The 19,410-nt window shown below is 42.5% G+C and overlaps 1 protein-coding gene across 1 annotated transcript in view; it reads right to left on the bottom strand.

Annotated features, from left to right (window-relative positions):
- Window positions 1-5,273: 5,273 nt before the first annotated feature.
- The window catches only part of pde6a (phosphodiesterase 6A, cGMP-specific, rod, alpha), a 39,910-nt gene continuing 25,773 nt past the window's right edge, over window positions 5,274-19,410 (bottom strand). Inside the window, exons 16-23 of the mRNA XM_008277037.1 lie at window positions 17,829-17,916; window positions 17,201-17,301; window positions 15,205-15,312; window positions 15,058-15,121; window positions 10,530-10,604; window positions 6,210-6,293; window positions 5,651-5,819; window positions 5,274-5,398 (exon numbers count right to left, since the gene is read on the bottom strand). Of these exons, the coding sequence (XP_008275259.1) occupies window positions 5,355-5,398; window positions 5,651-5,819; window positions 6,210-6,293; window positions 10,530-10,604; window positions 15,058-15,121; window positions 15,205-15,312; window positions 17,201-17,301; window positions 17,829-17,916 (733 nt within the window). The 3' untranslated portion in view covers window positions 5,274-5,354. The remainder of the gene's footprint in view (window positions 5,399-5,650; window positions 5,820-6,209; window positions 6,294-10,529; window positions 10,605-15,057; window positions 15,122-15,204; window positions 15,313-17,200; window positions 17,302-17,828; window positions 17,917-19,410) is intronic.

Below are 19,410 nucleotides of genomic sequence, written 5' to 3'. Positions count from 1 at the left end.
CGATGCGTCTCTCAATGTATCCCTCCTCTTAAAGCACCAAGATGGCCTTCTAAACAGTTTTCTTATTTAATCATTGTTGAGTGATCATTTAGTTTGGAAGGTTATGCACAAAATAATGGCGTCTCAGTATTTTTGACCATCTTGTGTGGCTGTCTTTAAGAAGTAATTAATTAACCACTATGACAAAATTCTACCAATATGGACAATGTAAAGGCCTGTCATGTGGAAATGAAATCGGTCTAATATTTGTTTCCAAAGCTGTAAATGAATGACTTGGTTTGTCATGTTCCCTCTGTGTTGTCACATTTGACTGATGTTCGTTCTGGTGCTTTTTGTTCTTTCATCTCTGTAATTTTAAGAGAGGTCTGCCCGGGGTGCGGCACTTTGACTTTGGCAGCGACCACGCTTGGATTTATCATCTAATACGTTTGAAGACTCTGGTAAACCAATTATCCAAAGAGAGTGACACACTATGGTTTCAGCTGACATGTGTTGGCTGCGTTTCTTGTCCACTTTGACCCTGATAAGGATGCAACAGTCCTCTGAAACATTACAGTATTACTTTATGGTGGGTTTTTCCTTTAATTTGTCTGACCTTTCTATGTGATGTCGCCCCATTGTGCTGGAAAAAAATGATGTTAAACAACGTAAAACAACCTAAGGGGAAGCAAAAATGGGGGAAAAAATGGATTCTAGTTCAGTATTGCAAAAACGAGCTCATTAGTGGCCATTCGCTGCAGCTCTGGTTATACCTGTCTGCTTATTGTCTGACTGGTGCTGCAGCGGCTCTGACACCTGCACTCTCATCACTACCTTCAACGCAGGGCATCTGCTGTCAGAACTGCAGGTTATTGTAAGACGAAAAAAGAAATACATATAAGCGTGCATCATGAAATGCTGATGAGAATGCATTATTGAGCAAAGCGAGCCTGAGCGAACTAGTCAAGTGACTTCTTCTGCTTGGAAACTGCAGCCAGCCCATGCAAAGACATCCTATAAATAGTCCTGCATCGCTCTCTCTCCGCTGTGGCTTGCAGGCTGGCAGCTCTGCAGTCACGACTGCCCCCGAATGTTGCTAGAATGAGGCTAAAGCTCCCTTCCTGCAGACTCACTGGGTGTACTGCAGCTGCTGCTCTCTCTCTCTGCTCCTCCTGCCCTCTCTCTCTGCCTCTCTGCAGTCACGGGTTGCCCCTGCGTCAGAGCCGAGCTTTACAGGCTCCGCTGATCACCACCACCGTATACGGCAATCCTTTGAGCTCCCAGCACGCCCTGACGTCACGGGGACTTACGTCATGCACAAGTGACGACACACTTCGGATTATGTATCCATGCTATTATTATAAAGCTACAGCGTGCGGGGGAGGAAGGGAGGGATGGGCGGTGATGAATTTAGCTCATGTCCTGCCCCCTGTGGATCCTCCAATGGCAATCAGTTTTCATTATCCTGCTCTGGCGTCATGTTGGGTTTTGTAACAGTATTATATATGGCTCTAGGTGGGCGAATTAGCCATAGTGTGCACACACAAACACAAACATGCAAATGGATAGTGCAGCTGGCACAAATTTACACATTGTCAGCTGTTGTGTAAGTTGTACTTTGTGCATGTTTCCTGCAGCAATCCTGCATTATCACTGCAGGCTGATCCACACAGTTCCCTACTTACTATCATACTCCTAGTTTACATAATGTTTGCTTCTCATTACACATACAGAACTGTGACACAAGGTTTTGTAATGAAAACTGCTATATGCATCTGCTATGTGAAAACAGCACCAACGTTGTAGTTTGATATCAGTTCAAACTTGCTGTTTATTTTGATTTTGTTTTCTTCTCATGTTTGGTTTGATTGTTAATGCTTTTACCATCAAAATGTTATGCTGGGTTTGGGTTGTGAGTGGTACCAGGATTTGTTTTCCCCTATACTTTCCCAGAGAGTCTGTCCTTCCTTTGATCTTAGGGTGAGCTGCTGTGGGCAAACACAGGACTGGAAATTTACAGGACAAAACACACCAAGTACTTTGGTTTTAGACAACTATGGATCAAAAGTTTTGCAGACATGTAACTTAGACAGACAAAGCGTGGCCCAATTACAACACATTAAATGCATTAATTAAAAATTTAACAGCAATCATTACTTGTAACTTTGATATCTGAAAACATTTTGCTTTTGAACAAATTAAACTCTGTAAACTCTTTAGATCCTATTTCGTCAATAAGTACAGTGCAGCAGAACAAACATCTGGTCATTGATTACACCCCTAAAATCCATCCATTATCTATACACCGCTTAATCCTCACTAGGGTCATTGGCGGGGGGGCTGGAGCCTATCCCCGCCAACTTAGGGTGAAGGCAGGGGACACTCCGGACAGGTCGCCATTTAGAATGACCAATTAACTTGAACATGTTTTTGGGCTGACCTGTCCAGGGTGTCCCCTGGCTTCGCTCTAAGTCAGCTGGGATGGACTCCAGCCCCCCCGCGACCCAAGTGAGGATCAAGCGGTGTATAGATAATGGATGGATGGATGGATGTTTTTGGACTTGTGGGAGGAAGCTGAAGAACCCGGAGAGAACCCACGCTGCACGGGGAGAACTTCACGCAGAAAGATCCTTGTGCCCCCACCGGCAACCTTCTAGCTGCAAGGCAGCGGCGCTAACCAGCTACGCCACCTTGCAGCCCCCTAAAAACCATTCCATATTTAATAGTTTTTCCTTGAAAATAATCCCATCTGGCCTAAAAAATGGCATGGATGTATCTCTACACCGCTGCTCTTTCTCGAATGTGAAGCCCCCGCCTCGCCCTCCATGCACCCGTCCTCAGTTGCTGCAGTCCGAGCACACCAGCTCACCCGTGACTCAGCTCAAGCACTATAAAACTGCCCTATGGTACGAATAAAAGCCTTGTAGTCTGAATTCAGTTTGTGTTTTAGAGACTGTTGTCAGTACGTTGCAGCCATGGTGTTGACTGCTTGTTTCACTCATGATGTCTTACAGCAGATTAAAAAATGAGCATGTTAAAAAGGTGATGGCACAATCATTCAAGTTAACCCCAATTCAATTGTACGATTGGTAGAATTGTTTTCATTCGCCTGTATACAAAAATTGGATGAAACTGAAAGAAATCAAATATTTCAGCAACTATTTCTAGATCATTTTCCAGTGCAGAGCCGGCCCTAGGCATAGGCAGTATAGGCAAATGCTAAGGGCGCCAACATCCATGGGGGCGCCACAAGCTTGTCAGGCTAACTGACATGTATTCAGGCAGGTATTTATTAACAAGCGCCGATGCAGTTTCTCTACATTTAGCAGTAAAGACATTACATTAGCGTCTTAGCTGCTAACGTTCGCAGCAAAGACGTTACGTTAGCGTTTTAGCTGCTAACGTTAGCAGCGAAGACGTTAGCGAAAACGTTAGCGTCTTAGCTGCTAACGTTCGGAGCAAAGACGTTACGTTAGCGTCTTAGCTGCTAACGTTAGCAGCAAAGACGTTAGCAGCAAAGACGTTAGCAGCAAAGACGTTACGTTAGCGTCTTAGCTGCTAACGTTAGCAGCAAAGACGTTAGCTGCTAACGTTAGCAGCTAAGACGTTAGCGAACCGTCTTCGCTAACGTCTGAAGACAACGGTAGAGGACAATTAGGAGTGAAATTCACTGTGATGCTAGGGGAGCAAACTACAATCTTGCCTAGGGCACCAAATTGGTCAGGGCCGGCCCTGTTCCAGTGTTTATATTCCTTTCTTCTGCTGTGGTTTAATGGGTTACTTTGAGGTGCTCAACGTCTAATATTTGCATTTCTATGAGGTTCTATTGACGTCACCGTCATTGGTTCAGCTGCTCAGCACTGCGCCGCGGTGGGTGCACTGAGATGTTACGTCAAATAAAACAGAAAAGCCCAATCACTTTAGTAGAGTATTTGTTGGATTCGAAGCAAAAAAAACCCAAAAACATTTAAGGTGCTTACAGCAATAATCTAAAACTAATGGAGGCATGAAATGAACAGAAAAAAAATATTAATCACAATTATTTATGTGATGATTATTGATTGAGAATAAAGATCAATGACTCTTGCCATCCCTATTTTGGGTTTAGAAAGAAAATATTTGGATTTTGCCTTTCTTTTTTTCCTGGCATGAAATCGATGCACACCCAGAGGAATACCTGTTTTTGGAGAAATAAATTTTGGCACAACAACACTTGGCCAGCTCGCGCCAGCTGCTGTCAGTCAAGTGCTTGTTGGGTCGTAAATCCTCACGGCTGAAGAGTGCAAAACTATTTCAAACAGGTTCCCTTGGAAATTAAACACAGCGAGAATCCAACAAAAACACAAGACACCAGTGTTATTCAGTATGAAAATAGCGATAACTCTTTACTAATCCCTGCAAAGTGACTCAGAAGCAATTTCACATTTCTTCATCAATAACTGCAGTGAAATTAAAACATTACATGTGTCGAATATAAGCCATTAGTTTACAGAAACACGATTTTGCCAGTTTTCTGCGCCGGTATTTACAAGCATTACCATGAAACATCACATGGGTAAGGTGTAACGCTACAAAGGCTCCAACAGCATCATGGATTCAGATTTAATGTACAGCAAAATGAATGCTGCACAGCAACAGAAACCGACCAGGGACTGGACAACAATATACATAAGCATTTCGCAGCGTGCATATGCTTTGCAAGAAAAGGTTCTCAGTTTCTTCTGATCTGCATTTGCATTACAAAGCTATTATTCTGACTATTTGACGGCATGTAGACAAACAAGCTGGAACAAACATGTCAACACAGTAAATGTCACCAGACGTGCAAATAATACAAAGTAGTTGTTGACATTTGATTCACACACTTGGAATGTTATTAGTCGGGGTTGCAGCCTTTTCCTTCTGATTGACTCTCAAAGGGATAAACTAATAAATGAAACCAGCCTGGACTCAGTGAATGCCAGAACAGCATTATAATCAGTTAAAAGAGACTTCATTGTGATGCCGTATTGACTTGTTGGTGTATCGACAAGGCTTCTTTCGGGGGTTTTACTGATTTCATGTTTAGATTACGAGGAGTTTCTTGCATGCAACACTTTTTTTTTCACTGACTCACAAATGTTACATGTTGATGATTCCCCCCCCCAAAAATACCTGAACACACCATGAGGCCCATGCAGCTAATGAGAAATGCATTATTAAAGTACGTACAGGAAGAAGCAGCGCAGAAAGAAAGAAGAGCAGAAAAAAAAAAGCAAGGTGAATTGGATTTTTTCTGGTGTGATCTCAAATATCCCCACCAAAAAAAAAAAAAGGAAAGACCCAGTGCTACACGACGACCATGTAGCAAGAAAGGTGGCAGGACTGAAGCATCTCTAGCTGACAATACAGGTCTTTGACTGTGACTGGGATGCACTCGCTGCAAAAGAAAAGGAAACAAAAGGCAGAAGTTAATTTTATCATTCAAGGTGAACACATAAAAAATGCATTAAGAACTTGTTGGGTTTTCTACACCAGTTTGCTTCCCTTTGTGTCTCTCAGCTGGTGCATAAAATGTTCATTTAAAGCTGGTGCACAAGCAGCACAGGCTCTGGACACGTTTACATCTCACATGAAATGAGAAAAGTAATCCAGTTGTGTTTGTGTGTTGGTACGTCTAAGAGCCTCCTACCTTGTCTGGCTGCTGCAGCTTGCTGAGTTGCCTCCTCCTTGGCTTTCTTCGCTTCCTCGAGTGCAGCCAGTTTGGCTTCATGCACCTCCTTCAGGGCGTTCCACTCCTTCCTGTTGTTCAGTAGGCGATCCAGCATGGGGGTGATCTCCACGTGAAAACGGCTGAACTCCTGGGGAACGAGAGAAAGGGGAAGAGTCGACGCAAATAAGATCACATTAAATCAATGCGTCTTTGTTAACATTTATTAAATTACACAAGTATAACGCGAACACGGGATTCACAGATGGTACGAGCAAAGTTGATTAAGGTAATGCAGTTGTACACCTGTAACGTCTTGAAATAAAGTTACTCCGCTGAAAAGTCGATACCAAGTTAAAACGCCATCAATTTCCAAATAAGACAGGCACCCTTGAAAGGTGGCCTCCAGATTATAATTAACAAGCGTCGTGTCTGCATGTAAATTCCCCTACAGCTGAGGAAGACGCAGGTGTTTATTACAGTCAGGCTTCGGTACATAAAGGGAATCAGTTGTGGGTGTTTGAATGGTGTGACGTCTGACCTTGTACACAAAAGCGCAGACAAAGTCGATGAAACCACACTGCAGCTTTGGCAGATCGTCTGCTTTGTTTCTGTCCATCATAGGCTGAAAGAGAAAGAGAAGAGTGTTAAAAAAAACATGTCCTGTTGTGGTCATTTAACCAAATGTTAAAAGCTTGCATTTAATCTGATTAGTATAACGTCCAATTATAGTAAAACCACCAAAAGATACAGTTTTCCTGCCTTCGGGTGTAAAGTATTGCAACCAAAACAGGTTTCTGTGTAACCAAAAAGTCCTGCTGGAGTTATCTGATGATGACTTGTATCTTTAGCAGTAATAGTTTGTTACCACTGTGCCACAGATGTGTTTTAAGGGAGATTTTTCTTTTTTCTTTTAAGTGTATTTTTTAATTTGAGGGTTTATTTGAGGGCAGTTGAGGAGAGACAGATGGAGAAGAGGAGAGTGCTGAGACGTAGCAAAACTTGCCATAGGTCAAATGTAAATGCCAAATGTAGCATAACATAACAGCCAACAATTATCTGCTATCTAAAGATGCAGCTGAGTAATGACATCCTCAGCAGTCACACTCCCTGTGTGTGTTATCATCTAGTGTAATCAATGCACACATGCTTGTGCATGTCAGTCTTTCCTTTTTAAAACTCTTGGCCTTCCATGCAAACAGATAGAGAGTGACCCCTCACAACACACTGTAACAGCAAAAACACAGTTTTTACCTCATTTATGTGCACTTGTTTCATTTCAGCAGAGTGTGAGAGCTCCTTAAGCCTCGGTTAGACTCCCTTGCAGATGTGCACAGGGACAGCTGTGGACACCATGGAGCCATGGTTGTGATTGTACTGCTTTACATGCACAGTGGATTGTATCTACGTATTCCACACATGCACACTACTGCCGATCAGTGCAATATTGTACTCGTAGTGTAGTCACTGCATGGACACAAAACTTGAGCATCTGCAGAGGAGTCTGAGCAGACTTTTGTGAACTTGGGGAGATGACAATTTGACATCATGTAGCCCTCGGCATACTTGCGGAAACGGAAAGTGTAACATTGAACTTTTTGTGTTCTCTTGTGCTTCTCCTTCTCTAATATGTCTGTTACACTCCACTGTGTGTGTGTGTGTGTGTGTGTGTGTGTGTGTGTGTGTGTGTGTTTCCACATCCATGTGTGAAAACAGAAACACACAGAGTGGAGCGAAAAAGACACAAGAGCAGAATAGAGGATAGCATTGAACAAGTTAACGACAACTCTCTGAAGGTATCTGACAGTGGTAGCGTGGGCTAACGGTATTTTTTCTTGGCTCTTGCGTGCACAACCTTTCTGATTGTAAATGAAAATGAAGGAAAGAGTAAGATGTCGTCTACATGTCTGACGTGCTTGAATGTCAGAACCTTTAATACTGAATTTACCGGCCTATTTATCTTCCAGAGCTGTTTTTGGTGAACATGCAAGAGGCAAACCTGAAAAAAGCTGAAGCCACTGCTGAATCCTTAAGTAAAGTAGAGTGTTCATGGTGGAGACTATTTTACTGAATTAAGCATGTTTGTTTTTTTATAAGCATAAATCTACTGAATCAACTATAGCATAATCAAAAACAAGAAGAGTGCTCCTTTCTCACTGACTGAAAAACTGCAGAATCATCCTGGTTGTACAACTGAATGTTATATATTTGGTTAAAATAAATAAAAAAAGAAGAACAACCCTGTACTCTGTAAGTTTGTAAAAGAGGATCTAAGTCCTCACTACATCCTTTCCAAGAGTAAATAAATGTTGAATGAACCATTAGCTTCATATTAGCAGCCATATTCAAACTTGACACCACATTACCTTTCCAAAAAGATGCGAGTGTGAGCATTGGACCATAAAATCTTTTAAGAAGTTCACGCTGGCTGTAATTGCTGGCAAAATTGCTCACCTACGTTTCCTGATAAAATTGCTCAAGTGTTGCAGCCTCGGCGCAGCCTTGTCAGACCACAGTGATTCACAGAATCCACTGCTGGGAAAATACAAACTGATCAAAATGAAAAGTTTTCCCTGCTGACACATATGCTATTAAATTCAGAGCACTGCGAGGTGAGAGAGTGTGGGATGGTGCTTCTCGCACTTCAAGTGTCTCAAGGACACAAGGGAATGAAACAGAGCGAGCAGAGAGACACGGAGGCAGAAAGTTAGGCAGAGCCGGGGAGGGTATGGCTGGCTGGGTCAGGGCCACAGTGACCGCTCTTTCTGTATCAGTGCTCCACATAATGGCTTGTACATTGCTCAACAACGCCGCCACAGGGAACTAAATCTGTCTTTTCATTTCATCTTCCAACCGCGTTTCTGTCTCTTGTTCTCCTTTCTCATCCCGTCCTTCCTCCTCTCCATCCTAAATTGGAGCCCCAAGGAGTCCTGCCTTAATTCCCGTGATTCTTGTTCATCCACAAAGTCCTCTTTCTCCTCCGCTCAAACTTTAGCTTTTAAAAAAAAATCTGTGGGAATGTGTGGAGAACATTTGGGAACTTACATTTTGATAAAGGAACTGAACAGACTGGTCAGTACTGTAACAGCTTTTTCAGATTGTGGGCATTTAAATTTGCATCTTTAAGTAGAAAAGTCTGACTCTCTGGATTTAAACGTTGCCTATAAAATATCATGTCTGCTTTGCTTTTCATGCAGCTTTCTCCCCACTTACCGCTAAACGTGTCACTGTTTTCAGAATCCCCTTGACTAGAGGAAACGACAACAACCTCTGAGCAGCAACCCACCACACTATTTGCTGAGAATATGGATTGTACAATAGAGCCCTACCCTGTGTGGTTCTTTAGGTGAATTACACATGTTAAGGACAGTCTCCTATGTGTGCATGTGTGAAAACGTTCCTCCTAAGCAGTTTTCCTGTTGTTCTTTTCAGAATGACCATTACTGCATCGCTGTGGGCTTTGCGGAAAACAGACAGCTGTGATTAGTGAAGGAAACATCCTTTTCCCTGTAGCAGAATGACAATGAGGTGCAGCCGGATCATTCTGGTGGTAACGCAGCGCTGTGGGGATAGTTTGGGCTGTGCAAGTCGAAAGCCATTTACCTGATTGTAGTCATAAAAAACAATAAAGCTGGATTTAATCATGATGGGTCTAACTTATTTAAGATTCAATGAGCGCCAGAGTTTTGATTCCTAAACTTCTCCAAACTTTATGATGAATAACATGAGTCGCCACAGGAGACGCTTTAAAATCTTATGTAACAAAGAAATCTAAGGCCCACTTAGTTAGCTGTCTGAGCTGTCAGGCCCAAAGTGAAAACATAAGGTTAAAACCTGCCTGTGTCTTGTGTAGCCTGTTAAGGTGAAAATGTGATTTTGGAAGCCATTTCCAAGAGCTTCACATTTGCATTTGACTTCACTTTCAGTATTATACATGTAGATTTTTTTATTTTATTTTTTTATTATGGTGGACATTTGAAGTATATCTCCTCGTGCAGTGTGGGTTCTCTCTGGGTTCTCCAGCTTCCTCCCACACAGTCCAAGAACATGTTGAGGTTAATTGGTGATTCTACATTGTCTGTAGGTGTGAATGTGAGTGTGCTTGGTTGTCTGTCTCTAAGTGTAGCTCTGTGATAGACTGGTGACCGGTCTAGGGATAGACTCCAGCCCCCCGTGACCCTAGTGAGGCTTAAGCGGTGTATAGAAAATGGATGGATGGATTTTAAGTATAAGATTTCTATTTGGGAAGTTTCATGACATTTCGACCTATTTTATACCATTATTTTTTTTTCCAGATAATATTTTTCCACAGTAAAATTTATTTATTTTTTTTAAATAAAGAAACCAGGGTTGAGCCTTTAATAGAAAACCACCAAAGCCTCAGGTTTTTGTAAAATAAGCAACGATAATGAGGTTAGAGGTGAGCGATGAGGATTTTTTACTGATTTTCAGAGGGTCAGAGGTCGTAGTTAACTATAAATAGAGCAGCAGCACCATTGGACATGTACGGACTTCAGCATTTTTCCTCCAGGAGGCTTCAGCAGGATGGATGGTGCCTCCATTCACCCCTTTAAACCTCAGAGCTTTTCATTATGCTAACTTATGCTTCCTTGGGTCCACTCTCTTCCCGTGACCCAGAAACCGTCCCCTCTGCAGGAGCCTCTGGTTCTTAGAATGCATCTCAAGGAGACGAGTAGCTCAGAGCGAGGCAACACAGGTGTATCACACCTCTCACATCCTCGCTGGGAAGAGCTAAGATGCGATTGAGAGTCGCCAGGAGACGCGTTAGCATAATGAAAAGCAGCCCTATTGTCTCGCATTCCTCCCTGTCCCTCGGTCCCCAGTCTCGCTGAGCTCTTACAATGGGTTGTTGCTCCAGGACTGTCCTCTCCAGGTCTCCCTGCTCCCAGAACTCTGCAGCAACAGACAGCGCCACCTGGAGGGTGAATCAAAGATGAAAAAGTCAAGTTAAAGTCAGTCAATAGATTTTATATGATGTAATGTATTAAGGGGCATCGAGGCAACAACATGTCACTTTTATGCAAAGCAGAGAAAAAGCAGCAAATCTTCACTCAACGTCTGAGTTTCTCGTAAATCGCCTAATCGTCCCGGGGAGGGAGAATTCCCCTTCAAGACATTGGCAGTCACAACACCACTGCTGGAGCATCATTTCCATGGTGCTGATTTAAGTAGTATTTTACAAAGCAGGAAATCCTCCCATACATGTTGTTAAAATCATCTCGTAAAGCCCTCACAATGAAAGAGAATGGTATTCACTGATCACGGGTCCGTGTCAGGCTTTGTGTCCTGATGAGATGAAAGCCTGTTTTGGCTCCCCTCACAAACCCAAAAATGGAGCAATGTGAGATCTGATGAATAATATGTAAATTCTGCATTCAGGATAGAAACCTCATTTTAGAAAGACTTAGTCATCAAGCCGTTTTTGGGGGAACAATTGCCATGAGGCTGGTGTTGCCTGTAGACAGATATTCTGTGTGCGTGGGAAGCAGAACTGAGCGAAAAGTATAAAATATCAGCCATAAAAGTGTCAGCGGAATATCGTAAAAAAGAATGGAGCAGATACAGCTTTTGTCTCTCCGTAACGTCTTAGAGAGGGCTGTCTATCATCAATAAAAATCTGAGTGAGTTTATCTCTGCTTGAGAAGATTTTTATGTCAAAAAGTGACAGTCTTATCAACTTAAATCACAAAGCAGAGCTATATTAGACACTCGTTTCATGCTAACAAAGTTAAATAAAGTTGTTTTATTACATATCTGCACATCTCTGCAAGTTATCATCACCAAAAGTGGAGTTTAGAGGTTTTCATAAGACAGCTTCAGTACGTAACCACTAGATACAGGGTGGAGTTCACCTTCGAGGGGAAGAGTTAGTCACCAAACTATTTTGGAAAACAATACACAGGAGGGTAGCAGATGCTGGAGATAGATAACCTGACAGCGTGTGTGGGATGTGGAGCTGACTCACCGGGTGCAAACAGAGGTGAAATCAAACCAGAAAAAAAAAAAAAACATATCTGCCAAAAAACATAAAAGTGGGATATCCTAATTGGCAGTAGTTGTGTCATGTAGGAGGAGGAGAAGAAGAACTGCTCTCAAGTCATGTTAAAACTTGTTTTACTAGCAATTAATCTGCTGGAGTTTGTAATAATATCACTTGGCGTGGCAGTAATTTAAAATTCAATATGAGAAGTTCTGATTTATATCAGTTTGCATATTTTCTCACAAAGCAGTGGAGAGTGAGCAGATGAATTACAGTCTAACGTCACCAACCTCTGACATACAGCTGTAATAAATGAACAAACGGCAGCCTCGAGGTAAAGGAAGCTTGTGAGGGAACGGCTATGGGCGGAAAAATCTGAAAAATCACTGAACTGATTTATTATGCAACAACAACAAAAAAAATGAACGCCATAAAAAGGATGCATCATTCAACGTTTGAGTCACCAATCAATATTTTTACACCAACCTCCACTTTAAGAGGTTTTAAGTCTCCGTCCAGTCATTGATTAATCCTCAAAAACCTCATCTGTGTATTTTTAAAAAATCACTTCCTGCCTTAAATATGTTAGATGTTACTCCACACTGGTGCTTAATTTGCAGATCTACAAACTCTCCACCATCTCCATGCAACCCTCCCCAGTCAGTGCAACTGTAGCACACCAGCTCACCTATGAATCTGCTGAAACACCGTAAAAACCACCTGGAAGGCATTTAAGGAAGAAGAATGAAGGACACACAAAGCTCCACCCTGCAAGTTGATGGGTTCCTTCGCTTTGTCATGTATAAAATTCTGGACGTCTAAACATGTGTCATTCTCGGCCATGATGTTGACCATTCATCTCAATCATGGTGTGTCTTCCACCATATAAAAAACAACATATGGACATTTTAAATATTGAGGTAAATAACTTGATCTTCACCAGAGAAGGTCTTTAACAGCTATGACCAACTAGCACTGCTGGACCCACAACCTCCCTGGGCATATGTCATCTAAAGACTACTTTTGAAAGTACACGAACGTGCATCTGAGCCATAGACTGCATAAAAGATGGACGTAGCTACCGTGACGTCACCCGTTCGTTTCTGCACTGACAAAATGAAGCCAGGGTTTTGCTACTTCCTGGTTGACATCTTGGATTTTTGGAGCCAGTGAGGCAAAAATCGTCGGAGGGGGGCGGAGCCATAGGAGCAGCGATTGGTCAGACGGATTGAGAGGCGGGCCCTCTCTGCCCGCCCACATTTACCGCCTTCTGCGTAGTATTAGTATTGATTTATTTTCAGATTGGCCACCTGATCTCTGGATTTGACCATGAAAACTAATAAGAAAAAAATCCTGAACTGTAGGAATGCAGTATTTTGTGATCTGTGGTCACTTCTTTTCCAATTTAAGTCTATGGGAGTCAGGGCTTTTTGGAGCCAGCAGCTAGTGGATGTAGTGATGTAAGTTTTTGACACTTCCGGGTTGGCTTCATTTTTCAGGGCCAGTTGCTACGTCCATCTTTTATACAGTCTATGATCTGAGCCCAAACTCAAAAATAATGAAATGAATCAGCTTTTTTAATCATCATACTCCATCACAAAGTTGGTGAAGTTTTGAGATGTAACAGCTTTATGCCTTCTTCACTGAGACTTAACTATAACTGAGAAACAACCTCTTTTTACACATTCAGTTTTGTTGATTCCAATGTATGTTGTAATGTTGGTAAACATTACATATCTCTTGTTTTAGTGGACAGAAAATATGTTCAAATTAAAAATTCTAAGTGTACAAACACAACAGGATGAGCATTATACTCCAGGAGGGGGATCCTGTTGTCCTCAGTCAACACTTAGCAAGTCATGTGGGGTGGACAATCGTTAAAATCAAACCATCCCAGAGGCAATGTGCACACACTTACAGTATGCAGACATTACATTTTCACTCAAGTGTGGCAGGGGATGCACACAAATTAATAGAAAGACAAATTTGGGAGTAGTCTACATGGTTGGAATCAGTTTGATAGCATTGTTGTACGTAATAATCCATGTGACCTGTGATGCCTAGATTTCAGGTGGGATGCTGGGGACACATCCCCCTCAATATGCATTTATTTAAAATACGTGTCTTCTGAGCCAGGATAATATTTAAACTAGACAAACTGATCGACAAGAGAGTAAAGATTTGAAGGTAATACAGAATGCCTGAAAGCTTTACTACATTATCTTCCATTCTGTTCATAATTTTGCTGGAATTTTTTATGTATTTCCTTTATATCATTCAACACATTTTCCACCATTAATTGATGCAAAATATGAAAAATAAATAAATAAACCGTGCATAGAAATGCATCAGAATGGAGGTTTTGAAGTGTTTGATGCTCAAGATTTCCCAACTGTGGACCTCCAGTCCCCCCACTTAATGTGTCCCCCACAGTGTTTAAAATAAATCTCCGCTCAGCAATGAGGTGCTTTTAGTATATTTTTATGCTTGCTGCTAAAAAGGAGTGTGACAGATTAAGAAAAAAATATTCCAAATACCTTTTTCAGTGATGCATACCGTATCAGCACAGTGCTCCTCCTCATTTTCTAGATCAATAATTTAACTTGTTTGGCTTGTGGCCCTGCAAAAGGAATCTATGTCTGCTTGTGACGCCTCATTACAGGCTGACTAAGAGGAGGTGCAGGACTTCAACCAAGAAGGTGATTTTTGGGTTATCTCATTCGACAAATTTGTAACCCACACAACTCACTTGTATGGTAAATTAACCGGAGCAAAGTCTGGCAAAACAAACAGGATTTTGAAAGCAGACTTTTCCACCTGTTGTTTGTCCGTATTACCTCCTGGTTCCTCTTGGCTTTATTGTTTGGTACAATGCTGATGAAGTTGCTATTAGTCTACAGCTTATGTGTATGTGGATATAAAGCAGATGACACTGAAAACAATCTCATGTTCCCAGACGACTGTAGACAAATAAAGGTAAAAAAAAATAACCCCCGAGCACCGCCAGGGATGCTTGCTGTTCCTGTTGATATGCCTGTGTGTTCAGACTTGATGGCGATGTGTATATTACATACTTCAGTGAAATAAAATGCTGAGCCTGCCAAGCGGTGATGAGGGGAATGAAAAGCAGCAGGTTGCTTTTGATGCATGAGGCCGTCAGGAGCCACTGCCGAACGCTGCTGAGAAAAATGGCAGTGCTGACAAAATGTCATTCTCTGCCTACTTTATCACTGGTTCTCCTCTCGCAGAGCCTCTCCTGGCGCTCGTGTACAAGTGTGTGTCTTATTACTGCGAGCGGCTGGATGTTAGAGAGGCTGGAGTGCCATCTTCCAGCTATTGCTGTGAAGTATGAAAAGGACCTTGCGTAGAGAGCGGGCGGGGGGCGTACCTTGCTCTGGACCTCCCACGGCTTGGCGATGGCAGACAAGTCACAGGCAGTCATCATCATGGCCCTGGAAACAACACGACAGAGATGAGATCTGCATCTGTGCGTCCCAGTTAAAGGCTGCCGTCGTGTGTGTGTGCTTCTGCCTACATGACGATCTCTTTGCGTGTGGTCTCCAGCATCATGTACTTGGTCCAATCATTCCAGTTCTCGTAGGTCTTCGATTGATCCACGATCTTCTGGAACATCGTCCTCTTTCTGCACATAAACAGAACAGTGCTCCATTATTGTCTCTAGAGTGGCTGATTGTGGGGATGGCAAAAGACAGGAGGGTTTAGAATGAGTCATACCCATGCAAAAATGTTGACATTGTGTTAGAGAGGTTAATGGTCAATGTTTGTGAGTTTTGCTCTTTTTCTGGGGGGCTCTAGAGCTCTACTCTTTCTCAGTTATCAAAGCCCTTTTTGTCACCACATCAAATGACTCCTATAACTGCTAAAGAGCTTTCTACATCTGGGATTTTGGACCACTTCTCTTTTGTGACAATCTCTGGGTCTTTTATTCTTAATGGGATTCAGATCTGGACTCTGGTGGAGCTGTTCCAACATACTGTTTTCTATGAACCATTTTTTGACCACATCGTGTGTCCAGTGCTGCCCGTGGCCAAGTTCTCCAGATATCTGACGTAGTTTTCTTTTCTTGTGATGCTTTTACCTTTGATAAGACCTTGCATTGCCAGGAACAGTGTTCTTGGGGCTCAATGCTTCTCGTTTCTTTTGTAACTGTGTCTGAACAACTCCACTTTCACACAACTGATGACCAGAAGCTTTATTCTTTGTCCAGGTTAGCATCTTGTACTTCTGTCTTGAGAAGTGCTCCTGGGTCAGAGTCCACAGAGATGCTGCTACCAGAAAAGCTCACAGTCACTTCCTACAACACTCGGTGACACAGTGTGGAACTCTCTGTGCTTTCTGATTCTGCTTTATACTGTGGCCACTGGAACTTAAGAACACTTGGAGGCTTTGAGCTTATTTTTTTTCCATCTTGTGAGTAGCCGCTGTGCAGCGCTCTGTGATTCCCCCCATGGCAAGTTCACCTGGCTTTTTGGTTTTAGCCATGACTTGAAACTGACTAGAGAACTCCTGCATCAGCTGTTCTCAGTTTATTGTGTATTAGAATATTTTAGGGCAGAGCAGAAATGACCAGGATCATTAAAAACTGTGTAAAAGTTGCATTTTCTCAACAATTTGTAGCAATTTCAAGGGTTGTTATATTCTAAACATTGCATTTTTAGTAATACTAGTAATAAAAGGAACAGCTGAAATGTACCCCTGACATCTCTAACACAATGTTTTACTCTCTTTGGCCACTTTTCATGTAATATCCAGCCAGAATAAAGCTAATAATCTATGAAAATTTGGGGCTGCAGGGTGGGCTCGGTGGTTAGCATCGTTGCCTCGCAGCAAGAAGGTTGCCAATTCGCGTCCCGGTGAGGACACCCGGGATCTTTCTGCGTGGAGTCTCCATGTTCTCCCCGTGCAGCGTGGGTTCTCTCCGGGTTCTCCGGCTTCCTCCCACAGTCCAGAAACATGTTGAGGTTAATTGGTGATTCTAAATTGTCTGTAGGTGTGAATGTGAGTGTGTTTGGTTGTCTGTCTCTAAGTGTAGCCCTGTGATAGACTGGTGACCTGTCCAGGGTGTCCCCTGCCTTCACCCTGAGTCAGCTGGGATGGACTCCAGCCCCCCATGACCCTAGTGAGGATTAAGCGGTGTGTAGATAATGGATGGATCTACGAAAATTTGCTATAAATCTAAATTTGGCATCAGTATGGATTTCTTTGGGTTCCACTGCATATTACACGAGCTGCTTTTTCTGTATATTTACTCACATCATTTGTCATTAAGAATAAAATCTAGAAAATTATAAAATTAATAGATAAATTATACTAAAATTGGATTTAAAAAGAAATGGTTATTAAGCGTGACAGGCATTATTACATTTATTTTCTCATTGCCTGAATGGGTGAGCTCATAAATCTGTTTTTAAATGTTGCTGTCGATAGCTTTGCAGCATGGAGATGATACATGGATGCTCTGAAGATTGCAGAATAAATAGATTATTCTGGAAACATGCTGTTGTACTGACTTGAAGTAGAGAGCGAGATCAGTGGCAATGATGGCGATGTCCATGAGGTGGATGACCAGGTCGTGCTGACGGCGGTTCAGATTCTGATAAATATTCAATGACTGGAGAACAAGAGAAAGACGAAAAGTTAATTCAAACGATGACAAGTGGCTGAAGAAAGCACGGGAGGGCGTGTGAACGGCAAGAGGCTCTGACATCAAAAAAGGTCGTTATGTTTGAGCCTGGACCACTAAACCAGGCCATTCTTATCTTTATGCCGCTTATGCAGAGCAAGAGGAACTCGAACAGGTCTCCTTTGATGTGAAGCAGAAATGATGTGCGACAAATTTGATCAAGTGGAAAAGCTAAATACAGAACACAAAAATATAATTCAGTTTTCTGTCTGCGTATTGAAAACTATGCTGGGCGGTAAGATGTCAGCATTTAAACACAGATCAGACCAGGACTCTTCAACATCCAACAACTTCAGCTCCTGCAAGCTGATATAAACAGTAACAGAGTATGCTGACTAATGATGAGAAGATAATCGAGTATCACTTATTTACTTGTGGTATTGAATTGCTGTGTACCGTGCAGGTCTTCATGCGTGTCCTACCCTCTATGCATGTGTGTGTGTACTGCAGCATACCTCATCTCTCAGCAAAGTCTTGCCAAACTCCAGATGGTGTCTTTCCAAGATGGAGGAGCCGTGAAGCTTCGCCAGAGGATTACCAGACCTGGAAACACACACACACACACACACACACACACACAGAAACACAGCATGATGGGAGGTTATGCTGTGATAAATCATGCATGTTACACCCAGGGTGGGCATGGCCTGCTGTGTCCGCAGCTAATGGCGGCTCTCATTAGCTCATCCATCAGCAGGTGGAGCAGCGCAGCTGGAGGTGTATCTGGTCAATATGAGCTCATTGATGTTCTTCGTGTGTGATGTTACCTTCACCTAAAGAGCTGAGGTCAGCACGTCTGCAGACAGGAGGAGTGACTGCTGTCGCTTAGAGTCGATTAAACGGCCTCACAACAGCCCAACAGTCTGACGTCCAAAAACTTTAAATGAGTCTAACTGATGCTCATTAAGGAATTGGGTCGTGACAGCTCTGAGTAATAAAGCCACATTTTTAATGCGCCATACTGTCTTTGCTTTGAGGAAGTGACTGATTTTTATTTATTTTTTCCCCACTAATTCAGCTTTATTAATTTCATAGTTGACTTTGGACGGACTGCAGCTTTTTGCCCTGCGAGGACTATTTGTTTCCTGTCACATTCTGAAGTCAACGCGGTCACAGATTTCTGGCTGCATGCGGACTTTTTCAGCAAATGATGACATTTATGTCCTCCATACCCTTGTGAATATGCACATGCAGAAATAATGAATTGGCTTTAAAGCGCCTTGATTTTCTTGCTGGGCTGCAAGGTGGTGCAGTTGGTTAGCACTGTTGCCTCGCCAGCAAGAAGGTCGCCGGTTCACGTCCCGGTGGGGGCACCGGAATCTTTCTGCGTGTGAATGTGAGTGTGCTTGGTTGTCTGTCTCTAAGTGTAGCCCTGTGATAGACTGGTGACCTGTCCAGGGTGTCCCCTGCCTTCACCCTGAGTCAGCTGGGATAGACTCCAGCCCCCCATGACCTTAGTGAGGATTAAGCGGTGTATAGATAATGGATGGATGGATTTTCTTCCTAAACAAACCCAAATTCTAACTATCATGAGTGTTTTACAACAATTGTAATATTTGCAGTTTGAGTAATCATAAAAACCGATATTTAGTTTAAAAAAAAAAAACATTCAGAAGAAACAGTTCTGCTGAAACCACCACATCTTTAACCTCAAATGTTCATAAAAATGTAAAAATTCAAACAATGATGAAGCATTCAGACAAGCTATCTCCAAAGATCAGAATTTAAAAGGCCACTTTAATAAATTACTCCATAAAAATTCATTTTGTGCTGCACCAAGATCTATGACTGGTGATAATAAAAAAATAAAAAAACAGCCTTCACTGTGAGCCGTACACTGAGGATGGGTGGCCCTCCTCTCTGTAGAGCATGTTGGCTTCATTGCAGTCTTTTATTGCAGGGCCGTACCATTGGAGCTCAAATGATTGGATTACTCTGCAGGTTACTGAGCTCACAAAGTCGTACGTTACTCTCGGTGCATCGGCAACCTGGAATAACCCGCAGAGCAATCTAAAGCATGGCTACTGTTTATCCCGA

Source organism: Stegastes partitus, unplaced genomic scaffold (genome assembly GCF_000690725.1).
Source record: "Stegastes partitus isolate 25-593 unplaced genomic scaffold, Stegastes_partitus-1.0.2 Scaffold87, whole genome shotgun sequence".
Classification (NCBI taxonomy): Eukaryota; Metazoa; Chordata; class Actinopteri; family Pomacentridae; genus Stegastes; species Stegastes partitus.
Note: the sequence above shows the minus strand (reverse complement) of the source record. Positions and strands in the feature narration are given on the sequence as shown.